The 12,246-nt window shown below is 41.9% G+C and overlaps 1 protein-coding gene across 1 annotated transcript; it reads left to right on the plus strand.

Moving 5' to 3' along the window:
- The first annotated feature begins 4,017 nt into the window (after nucleotides 1-4,017).
- On the plus strand, nucleotides 4,018-12,244 carry sall3b (spalt-like transcription factor 3b). Its single transcript, XM_031586463.1, has 4 exons — nucleotides 4,018-4,641; nucleotides 7,382-10,228; nucleotides 10,542-10,882; nucleotides 11,092-12,244. Exons 1-4 carry the CDS (start codon nucleotides 4,563-4,565, stop codon nucleotides 11,485-11,487), a joined length of 3,663 nt encoding a protein of 1,220 aa, XP_031442323.1. The 5' UTR covers nucleotides 4,018-4,562; the 3' UTR covers nucleotides 11,488-12,244.
- Nucleotides 12,245-12,246: the final 2 nt, after the last annotated feature.

Consider the following 12,246-nt stretch of genomic DNA (forward strand, 5'->3'; position numbering starts at 1 on the left):
CACACACGCCACACAATAGGGCCCTTGTTGCCGAACCGGGAGACTCCTAATGGAGAGTTATATTTCCAGGATTATATCTGTATTCAATTGCAAATGATTTTACTTGAGGGGGCGGGGTGGGGGGGGTGGGGGGGTGGCTTTAATACTCGACCGCTGTCTATGAAGAATAGTATCGTTTGAATTGAGCGAGCGGACACCTGGTGTAGAGGGGAGTGGGCCCAGGGTCTCGCTGGTGACTTGGCACTCCTGCCAACTTCCCATTTTCCCAGACTGCCTTTATCCATAATACCCAGCTTCCAGTTTCATTCCTCCCCCCCCTTCAAAATGCCACACGCTTGTAACTTTAGTCTCCCTCGTTTCAAAAAAAAAAAAAAGAAGGAGGATGGAAAAAACGACGTCTGCAGTGAATGGGACAAAATAAGAAAATAAATCTTTCAGGAGTGTGAGAGTGAGGAGGTGTCTAAGTGTGTCTGTGTGGGGGGTTCTTATCACCCCCCCTCCTCCCACCCCCCGAACCCTCTTCCGTACATTTAGGAAAAAGTAATTTGATGGCTGGCATTAAGTTTACAATGAAATACTGTATATAACTATTTACATAAAGACTCAATCGCTTCTCGGGATAGACCAAATGTGTTAAAGCTGCCTTTTGTTGATGTATTAAACATCATAGCCACTGAGCCATGTAAGCAGAGGGACTTTGGAGAAGGCCTCATTGGTATGCATCCCGCATAACATCCCCCCCACACACAATCACCCCTGTATTGCTTGTTGCAAATTTATACCAGGATGTTGGTTTAGAATGATTCCTTGAGAAAAGAGTTTTTTTTTTTTCCAAGCAAGTGTTCGCTTTCATGAGCAAAAGTGATTGAGGCACACAAACAAAGCTTTGTTTTCAAAACCTCGCAGATGTATAGCGAAGGCCCAGCTTTGTCCCCGTCCGCTCAAAGGTACTAGTGGATGATTTCTGTTTCAAACACAAGCTAGAGTTGTTAAGGAGGGGAAAAAATTAAATGCAGGCCCAATATTAAGCTGAGCTTTCCCAGGGCTATGTTTTACACCCCCGAGAGACCTCTTTCTATTTAGAATGCTGAAAGAGCTTGGGGTCTCTCCTGTAATGTTTGTTTGGGCTCTTTAAAATGGCACTCTCACCAAATGTGGAGGACCTCTGGAGTACGGAGGGTTGATTCTTTTTTTTGTTTTATTATTATTATTGTTTCCCATCTCCAGGCTTACTAAAATAAAAAAAATTAAAAATCTAAAATAAGAATGCTGCCACTTCTGTAAATGCATGGTTTTGAGATTTACAAGGAACATCAAAAAGCCATTACAGACGATGTCACCTGAATTGGCCGTTCAAACTTCCTTAAGCCAGTGCTCTCAACACAGAGCTCTACAGCAGCACACACTGCTGTTTATGTCATTTCATCACTACCCTTACTGAATCCTGTCTATAGGTTCAGGACACACAGCTGTAATCATTCATAATGTACTCCAGCTGAATAATCTTCATTCAGCTATATTTGAGGAGCACTTTTACAAAAGACAATCTCAAATTGGCTTACATAAAACCTCATAGGGGAAAGCCAAAATTAGCTGATGCCAAATAGTCTGTCAGTGATATTTTCATGTGCATAAGCTGCTTAAAGCACTGTCAGACTGTGGTAAATTATCCCACTGATCAGGGGGATATTCAAACCAATTCTACTGCCAAGATGATGAACTCATTAGAACAACCCACACTACGAATTACCACTGTATTACCATAACCATATCTGTTTGATTATATGAGTGTAAAAGGCAGATATAAAATGTGTGTCTAAATGATTGCTAATCTCCACTCTTTTGTGTGTGGTGGTATTTATGCCTCATGATATTACACCTCTGGAATTTGATGGTTGGTCACATCTTGTCAAAAAAAAGACACTTGGTGCTACCTACAGTATCCTGGTCAACGGGAGATCATTGTTTACAAGCAGTGAAAAAACAAAAATAGTTGATTGTCCGTAGTTAAATCCATAGCAGAGGGTGCTGTCACATGGGCAGTCTTGTTCAGTGAAAAAAGGATGAAGATGTAAACATGATCACTGAGTTCTGTGTAGGCGGCATTCACTTAGCCAGAATTTCTACTTTGTGTCTGGGCCGGATTATCATCCATACACATAATATGTATCCTAAATCCTATGTATCGCCAAAAGGCATGTGGGAGACTCCATGGTCAAGTGGAAGAAGGTTCTGTGGTCTGATGAGACCAAAGTGGAGCTTTTTTTCAACAGTAGCTCTCTTCCATAAAGCTTTGATTGGTGAAGAACCCGGGCAAAAGTTGTTGTATGCAGAGTCTCTCCCATCTCAGCTGCTGAAGCTTGTAACTGCTTCAGAGTAGTCATAGGTGTCTTGTTGGCCTCTCTCACTAGTCTCCTTCTTTCACGGTCACTCAGTTTTTGTGGACGGCCTGCTCTAGGCAGATTTACACATGTGCCATATTCCTTCCATTTCTTGAGGATGGATTTAACAGATTTCCAGGGGATGTTTAGTGCCTTGGACATTTTTTTGTATCCTTCCCCTGACTTATACTTTTCAATAACCTTTTATCTGAGTTTCTCTGAGTGTTCTTTAGTCTTCATGGTGTAACGGTAGGTAGGAATACTGATTACTGAATACTGACCAGTGAATGGACCTTCCAGACACAGGTGTCGCTATACTACAATCACTTGAGACACATTCACTGCACACTGATCACCATTTCACTAATTGTGAGACTTCTAGCACCAATTGGCTGGACCTCTGTTGAATTAGGTCAGTCACTTTAAAGAGGGTGAATACTTATGCAATCACTTATTTTACATTACATCATTTTGTTTAATTGACATTACTGTGTAGAAATCTGTTTTCACTTTGACATTGAAGAGGGCTTTTTTGTGTTTTTTTTGTCAAAAAAGCCAACTTATATTGACCATGATTGATTTATAAAAGCAATAAAAGGGAAAAACATCCAAGGGGGTGAATACTTATGCAAAGCACTGTATGTAGTTACTCTGTGAATGTACCTGCTGATATAGCCCTGTGTCCTTCCCAGTGCGTTTCTGCTTCTGTGCAGTGTGTCCTGGATCAGTATCTTGTCTCCCACACTCCCACAGGAAAAGGTCACACTGGACATAAAGGCTTACTGTTCTTTACATTTGGTCTTATATAATGAAAGCAGATGAGGGACAGAAAGGATACGTATTAGATGGCCAAAGACAGATTTCAGCGTTATGCTGTTTGGTCCCTGTTTTGGTGTCCTGGTTACATATTTTTTACTTTCTTGTCAGAGGACACGGGATCATGTACCTTCCACACAGGAAACATTGGACACGCAAACAGCTTTAAACTTGGAATGTCTTTCAGTTAACTCTTACATAGAAAGTAAAATAACATGACCTACTGAGGTTTGTGCAAGAGTATTCTTACAAGATATCCTGAAATCCTTAGTTAGTTGTTAAGTTAAACATACATTTCAGTCACAATTCAGGAAGAAATGTCAGCACATCCTAAGATAGTTTCCTTATAACTTGCGCCTCTAACTACGGCCAATCAAGAGCAAAACACTTGTGAACTTGATTTGAACATGGAGTAGTGGACTGTGGTCTGGGCTGTAATGACTGAGTCAGGAGTTCTTGAGTGGTAAATCCCAGTGAATATTTTTCAAGGGCCAATCCACAAGTGTGCAGTTGTTTTCAGTCCAACAGTCCAGGATTCTCAGCTAAGGTTTTCTGTTTCGGAGATTTACAATGTTTAGTGGTATGGCCACATAGTTGTACACTTCTAGTATAATCCTAGTGTTTAGGTACCCTTCAGCTCCATCACACACAGGGTGATGCGACAAACAAGAACGCTGTTGAAGGCTGCTTTGAGTGTGTGCCATAAAGACATTCAACCTTCCATGTGCCTTCCATGAATGCTGATTTTTATAAGCCAGCTGACAACGTTCTTTGGCGCTGGTAAATACATATTACATAGAGTTCTTCTCTACATCGCTTTTTGTATGAGTTTACATGTTAAGAAAGCTAAGTAAAGAAATACGACAAAGTAAAAAAATATGGAGACGGAAAAGAATGCAGTCCTCCACAAATACAGGCGTTCAATAATATCCACATAAAATCGCTTTTGGTTATACAAATTATATATGTGTATTCTGTGTATGACATGGGACAGTTATTAACGGATAAAAAGGACAAAAGGTGGCTCAAAGAAAGTCTCATCCCAAGTACTCTCTCGTCTAGACCTACTGTGTGACCAGAGCGCACTGAGCAAGGACGCGAAGCCTATCACCAAGTCCATGCCGGATTTCCATACCCGTGGACGCACAGACTATTTGTTGGCACTCTGCCACGCCCTCAGCGATCGGCACGAATAGTAATTCATTATCGTCTGCCATTATTATCCCGACATGCGCAATCTGCACAATGGCATCAACGTCTCGCTAATATCCGATATTCACTGACCCTACACTCTGTTGCGGAGAGCGCTCGCCTGATGTCGATGCATCCACGGAGAGCAGCGCTCCAGCGCAGAAAACCAACAGCATGTCACGCCGAAAGCAAGCGAAGCCGCAGCACCTTACGTCGGAAAAGACAGCGCTCACTCCAGTTTCCTCAGATGAAGGTATGCAATCAGTCTGCACGATTAGACTTTCAAGATACTTTAAACCTCTTTCCTGCTGAAAATAATTTAATTCAGCGCCTGCGCAGGTATTTGATCTGGTCGAGAGCTGAAGATAACGTTTCATTTTCATCATAATAAGGACTTTGAAATTGTATAATTAGTTACTGAAGGTCGCTCAGAGTGACAATAATCTCAATGCATTGCAGCTTCATCAACACTGAAGGCACTTTTTCACCTTTGGTTAAGTTTTTAATGTTTACCTCAGAGGTTTCCTCGTTTCTTCCTTTGGTTTTGGTCTTATACTTGGTTTTATACAGCTGTTAAACTCCCTGTGTGTGTGCTGTTTAAAAGCTATGACCGGTTGTTCATCAGATAAAAAGTGACCATTTCAGTATGACTACAGAAAGTAGTAACTGCTGCAGAGCAGTCTATAAAGGTCAGCAATATAAAAGCCGGCATTTTTTAGCGCAGAACATTACAGCTACACTCAGTGACAGTCACTCGGCGACAGAAAAATCACTTAAAGCTTTAAAATGTGGCATTATCCACAGACTAAAATACGCACTCTTTGTTATGGAAATATGTTTGTTTACTTCACCACATTCCATTTCTTACACTTGAGTTGTTTTGAATTCACCGGCTTCTTTCACCTTGAAAACCTCAGGAGTATTCAGTACAGACCCAGTAGAGTTTTCTTCTTTCTTTTATTTCAAACTAAATTCTTTGAGCCTTTTGGATAACACAATTGATTTTAAGATTGTGTGTTTTGTGAGCCCTCTCCAAGAGTATTCATTTCAGTCACTGAACCTTAACAAAAATATCATATATATTGTAGTAACTGAATGACACTTTATCACTCTGATGATACATTGTTACATTTATCTCTTTATGATATGAATACTGAACTCAACTTTTTCTGATGTTATTCAGTAAATATTTATTTTTTTCCTATCATTCATGGACCAGTGACTGTGAAAGTAGCATACTATTATTCATTGTTTTTTCATCTGAAGTCAATGTCAAGTTATCTTTCAAAAACTTAAATCACTAACATCAACAGTTATTCAGTTACTTAAAACGTGAGATTATAACTTTCAGTATAAACCCACATTGGTCAGGTGCCAGGACTCATCAGTATTTTTCTGGAGGTACTAGTTTACATGGGGCACATTATCCACCAACCAAAAATATGTTTTATGGTAGTAACACTACATTTTCATGAACTTAAATTAATTTCCTTACAAATTCTCATACGAGTCAGAAATGCAATCTGTTTGCTGATGGTAGCCTGTTCTATTGACGCAGTTTCTTAGGCCTGCAATAAGTGTCAAGTCCACAGTCAGTGAAGGTATAGTGGCCCAGAGCCACTGAACTCTGTTGTCCCTTTGGCAAATCCTTGTTAAGAGAGAGGCTGTGTGTTGTGATTCGAATAAGGATTTTCAGAGTAATGAGCAAAGTGGATCAAGTGATATCGGTGGCTTTCCCTTGCTAGTGTTTTGTTACTTGCTGTGTCGTGTGATCTGGTATATTACTCTATATAGGTGCCAGCTTTCCACCTGGCTTATGTCTACCTGGTGAAATATTCTTGGACTGTTTCTCTCTCTCTTTCTGTCACTTCCTCTTTCTCTCTCTCTCTGACTTTGCTTTTTTATAATTGTGATCTCGCCTTTCTTGTTTACATTCTCGGGACCACCCGCAGTCATTCTCAAGAGCTGTGGCTTTTTTAATTGTGAGAGGACCATAAGTGAAAAATAAGTGGTTTATCATGAAGTTATGATTTGGGCCATGATTTAGCATTTGGATCGCTGGCTTATCTTATGACGACATAATATGGTTCAGATGATATTTATTTTCCTCCAGTCTCCTTTTATTTCTTCTTTTTTTTCATGTAAAAAAACTTACTAAAGAGTTTTTAAATGATGTATTGAGGATGATTAATATTAAAAAGACCAATAATTTGGATGGCCACTGAACATCAATATGATCTCTTTGTATGAATCACATGATGCTGGTTCTTCTCGAATCTTGTAAGCACCAACATGACCTTATATGAAGTATCAACACAGGATTTTGACATTTTTATCAGAGATGATTATGCTCTTATGGTAAAGACTAAGCCATTAATGTTAGAACTACATTTAAGACACTGACTTGTCCTTAGAATTTGCAAACTGTAAGAGGGGCCACACACCGTTTTGGTATTAGAGACTTTGACAGACACAGTCTTATTGAATAATATTTTGTTTATTTTAGTAATTTTATTACCCAGCATTTTTGACAATTACAATTATTGTAAAACTGTATGCAGATATTCTATAAATCTCTCTTACTTTACCAAATGGAAATTAAAAGCATACCTATAAGATTTATAGGATACAATAATGGGCTGTGGAAGACCATCACAGAAGTCAAGGACTACATTTCATTAAATTAGTGTTAATTAAATCAGGATATTTGATTGCGCTAGGGGAATTGAACTGAAGCAAACAAAGAGTGGGTGTTGATGTACCGCGATCAGGTAGCACTCTCTGCAGCTCCTCACTCCATTTGATGGATTGTGCAGTTAAAGTAATTAGCTGAGTGTAAAATGTGAACGAATACAGTAACTCTGTCTCAGTGATTGGAAAATTGGGGTGATTGATTTTTAGGCAGTGTTCATCCATGCATTGAAAGTAGAGTGAAACCTGATATCACAAGGGATCTCTATTCACACTCTCCCTCATTTATTCCCCTCTCACAGGCCTCTTGAGAGGATCGGATCAAGAGAACAGAGAGAACTACAGTGGAGGCGAAAGGACACACGCCTCTGAGAGTTCCTCAGTGGAGTTACCTGCTTGGCCGCACCTGTTTGAGCATTGCGTAACAGTCACAGGAGAGTCTGCTACCCTCGTCATGCAAGAGGACATGGAAACACCTGTGTCCTTGGAACCCCCACCACAGATTTCAGTCAGCTTCACCAATCAGTCAAACAACATGGAACCAAAATGGACTGAACAGGCCCAGCAGAGCTCAGTGGACCCTGTGCAGAGCGCTAATGGAAAGGCTGAGGACCACATGGGTGTGGTTCTGGAATCAGAACCTCAAATGTACCCAGAAACACAGAAGTCTCCATATTTGTCAGTAACCAAGGTGGCCGGTGCTCTAGTTCAGTCACCGTCCAACATGGCACGCTGCGGCATTCCCAGCTCCAATGTAACTCTGGAGATCCTGCAAAGCACCAGCGTGGCTGTGGCCCAGTTCTCCCAGAGTGTCCACTCCGAGAGTCTCAGTGGAGGGGAGGGTGCTGCCCCACTCCCTATGATTTTGGATCGCTTGTTGGACCTGCAGCAGCAGCAGATCCAACAGCTGCAGCTAATCGAACAGATCCGCAATCAAGTGGCCATGTTAAACAAGGAGCCTATGCAGGTGGCACGGAATCTGACCTGTAAAGGATTGTCCTCAGCATCTGGTCCTCACCAGTTGCAGGCAGTGCTCACCCAGCCTGTATTCCCCCTCCTGGGACTGCTGCCCCCCACTGTAAATGGACAAGTGTCTGGGGTGGAGGCAGTTGCTTCATCACTGTCTTTACATCCTAACTCTGGACAATCTGCCATCAGATCCATGGTCTCATTGCCCAGTTCTAACCACTTGTCCTCTGTTCTAAGTATGGCCTCATCTGCAATGCCCCCATACAGTGGTAGCACGACACCCGTCACTGGAAATCAGCCAAACAGCTCTGCAGGTGTGCACTCTGTGGAACCAAACAATGTCCAGAATAGTTATAAGTCGTCCAGTCTTCCACTGCTCCCTCCAAGCCCACCTGGAGGCATTATTTTCCCCAACCCCTTGGCTAGCATAATGGCCACAACCAATGCACTGGATCCCCTGAGTGCTCTTATGAAGCAGCGAAAAGGCAAGCTCTCTAATGTCTCTATATTCGATAGCAAGCCAAGCTCAGATGACTCTTTCTTCAAGCACCGGTGTAGGTTCTGTGCCAAGGTGTTTGGCAGCGACAGTGCTCTGCAGATCCACCTGCGCTCCCACACAGGGGAGAGGCCTTTCAAATGCAACATATGTGGCAACCGCTTTTCAACCAAGGGAAACCTAAAAGTCCACTTTCAGAGGCACAAAGAGAAATACCCGAATGTTCAGATGAACCCTTACCCTGTGCCCGAGTACTTGGACAACATACCCACGAGCACCGGGATTCCTTATGGGATGTCTTTTCTTCCAGACAAAGCAGTAACCACATGGCTGGACAGTAAACCTTTAATATCATCTGGCCAAGCTTCTGCTGGTCTCCATCTGCCCCCAACTTTTAATGGTACGGAAAGGTCCACTGATTCTCTGAGTAATGCTTCCTCAGCAGGATCTCCTCCAAAAGCCTGCAGTGCCCCAAGTGAATGTACGTCTTTGTCTCCTAATCCTGTTGAGCCCAGGAAACCTGGGGATACGGTGTCCACACCATGTAGTCAGGTAGGAGAGGTTTCCTCATGCTACTTGACTGGGGCAGGGGAAAGATTTACCTCTCAGAATGATCTCCCAACACATATTTCAAATGCTGGCATGACTATAGTGTCTCTGGAATCTTTCTCCATCCAATCCACTTCACCTAAGTCTTCTTCACAATCCTACAACTCAGATCAGACATACAGCAAACCTCAACTGGATATGGGTCCCATGGAAACCTCAGAGACCTCCAAACTGCAGCAGATGGTGGAAAACATAGATAAAAACACGACGGAATCCAATGAGTGTGTGATATGCCACAGGGTACTCAGCTGTCACAGCGCTCTGAAGATGCACTACCGCATTCACACAGGCGAGAGACCGTTCAAGTGTAAAGTGTGTGGTCGAGCATTCTCCACCAAAGGAAACCTGAAGACCCACTTCGGGGTCCACCGTGCCAAACCTCCTCTCTGGGTCCAGCATTCCTGTCCAATATGCCAGAAAAAGTTCACAAATGCTGTTGTACTGCAGCAGCATATACGCTTGCACATGGTGGGGCATATACCTAATGTGCCCCCAACAGATGCCCTCCAAGAAATGGATACAGATCTTTCTTTGGATGAGAACAGCTTTGACAGCATGAATAATTATGATGAGGATGGCCAAGATTATGACTCCATTGAGGTAGAGGATGAAAACAGCGAGGGTGGAAGTCTTGATATACATGTAAACTCCTCCTCTGGCTTTCTGGGGCATATAATGTCAAGCCTCTCTGAGATGAAAATGCAAAAGACAGCGACTGATACAACAGCCAAGGCTGATCTTTCATGTCAGGCTGCAGTGCTGGAAAAAGGATCCGTGGATCCTGGCTACCTGACAAACAATTTCTCAACCTTGGATGACACAGAGAAACATTGTCTGCAGGGAACTGAAGCACCTGAATCCTTGGATTCCACACATCTTTCTTTATCTCCACTTCACAATGACACTAACACAGAAGACAGCAACAAACCTCTACTGAGAACTTCTATCACAAATAGAAGTCATTCACCCTATCTGGCAACTGAGAATGATACAGCCAACAGTACGGCTGAAAATGCGATAACTACTGTGAAAGAGGAGAATCTAGATTACATGCTTTGTTCAAGCAAGGAGCTTGGTAAGACTCAATTTAGAATCACACTTTTCTTGTAGTATTTTCAAATTATTGCCCACCTGCAGTTTTATAGTGGCTGCATATTTGTCAGAGCTACATGCACAACCTCTGTTACTTTTGTACTTGAAAATAATGGAGCTAATGCAACACTGACTGTTTAAGAGAGATGACTGCTTTACAAATTGTATCTTCCCCAACCTGACAAAAGTATATATTATTCAGCTAATAAAAGTGATTATGCCGATGATGTGCCTGGCACAAGTTGTTTACTTACCAGTAAGAATCCTTTGTGTCATTTGATATCTATTTTGTTTAGGAATAATCCATGGTTCTATCAGTCCATCAAATGACACAACACAGAGCAAAATGGCGCTATCTGGGACCAACAGGCCATTGCCCAGTGGGAGAGAAGAACCCAACATGCACAGTGGCCCCCAGGCCCAGGTGTTCACACCCTCCGTGGCCAAACTTGAGATCTCATCTCTCCTCGGAGCCCCTCAGCCCCACCGCACCCCAAAACAGCACATTTGCACGATGTGTGTGAAAACCTTTTCGTCAGCGAGTGCATTGCAGATTCATGAGCGGACACACACCGGAGAGAAGCCGTTCGGCTGCTCTGTCTGTGGCCGAGCTTTTACCACAAAAGGGAATCTCAAGGTATGTGATATAGCATAGCATTGCATAGCATAGCTGTGCTACTGTAGTACCTCTACGTGACTGTGAGGAGCTTACCTCACCAGATCACCTTAATATGACATATTTATATGAACCTCTTGAATTTAGGATATTAACTTTGACAGAACATGTATGTTATGTGCAAGAATGTATTTTTCTAGAGTTTTCTGAATATTTATTTTGGTTATCAGGTGCACATGGGCACCCACATGTGGAATAACATGCCTGCCCGGCGAGGACGACACGTGTCTATGGAGAACTCCGTAGCCGTGCTGGGTTCAGATGCTCTCAAGTTAACAGAGGGTTTTCAGAAGGACATGGCCGCGAGAGCCATGAGCGTGGACCCAGGCTTCTGGAACCACTATGCGGCAGCTATCACCAACAGCGTGGCTATGAAGAGCAATGAGATTTCTGTCATTCACAATGGAGGTGCTCCCAACCACCATGGCGTGTCTATGGGCTTGGACAGGGTGAATTCAGGACACAGTCCCCCAATGACCAACTTTGGGAAAAAGAACAGTGACAGTTCAGTCAGCCAGCACTTCTCTATGCTTATAGACAATAGCAAAGAAAATTGTATCAATTAGACTGAAGTGAGTGGTGATGAAATGTGAAGGGAATTATGAATCAGTTTGAAAAGCTGTTGGTGATTGAGGTTCATTACTGTTGAAGCAATCAAAATAAAAAATGTTGGTATGGTAAGGTTTTATAATTTGCTTTTCAGTAATTGCCCTGTTTAATAGGATTATTTTAAATTTCAACTGTCTTGGATTTAAATTTAAGTTAACTTTGTTTTTTAATTATTATTTCCAGAATGTCGCCTTAGTACATTCTTAAATGTTACACTTAGAGCATTACTAAAAAGTCGACATTGCTGTGTGTTCTGATTTTGGGGTTGTACACTTCCAAGTGTTTTCTTTTTTTTTTTTACTGTTTGTGCTTGTGTTAATCTACTTCATGCAACTGTTACAAATGCACATGTTTAAGCATAAATCATGCCGTTGTATTTCTCTCCTTATGAAGAAGTCATGAGATGAGCTATAACAGAAAAGCAAGTGTTGATGCACTACCTCATGTATTTTAGAGACTGGTTTGTAGGGGAGCATTTCCATGTAGGAAATATCAATCTTTTGGTATCCACTGTATGTAAGGGATAAGGACTGTACAATCATTTTAACAATACCATTTTTTGTACACATTGGATGTTCACTGAGCCATGCAAATGGAAACAACAAATTCAAATGAAAAAAAGGGAAAGCTAACTTTATGTTTGTCTCAAACATTCTTGTCAACAAAAAGATTATGTGGCATTTTTATTTGATTAAAATGTATCTCACACACATACA

Source organism: Clupea harengus, chromosome 19, assembly GCF_900700415.2.
Source record: "Clupea harengus chromosome 19, Ch_v2.0.2, whole genome shotgun sequence".
NCBI classification, from domain to species: domain Eukaryota; kingdom Metazoa; phylum Chordata; class Actinopteri; order Clupeiformes; family Clupeidae; genus Clupea; species Clupea harengus.

Excerpts from the sequence above, each read along its gene's own strand:
- sall3b (XM_031586463.1), top strand. The coding sequence starts at position 4,563 with ATGTCACGCCGAAAGCAAGCGAAGCCGCAGCACCTTACGTCGGAAAAG. Across the intron at positions 4,642-7,381 it reads TCCAGTTTCCTCAGATGAAG|GCCTCTTGAGAGGATCGGAT; the intron begins GTATGCAATCAG and ends CCCCTCTCACAG. Across the intron at positions 10,883-11,091 it reads CCACAAAAGGGAATCTCAAG|GTGCACATGGGCACCCACAT; the intron begins GTATGTGATATA and ends TTTGGTTATCAG.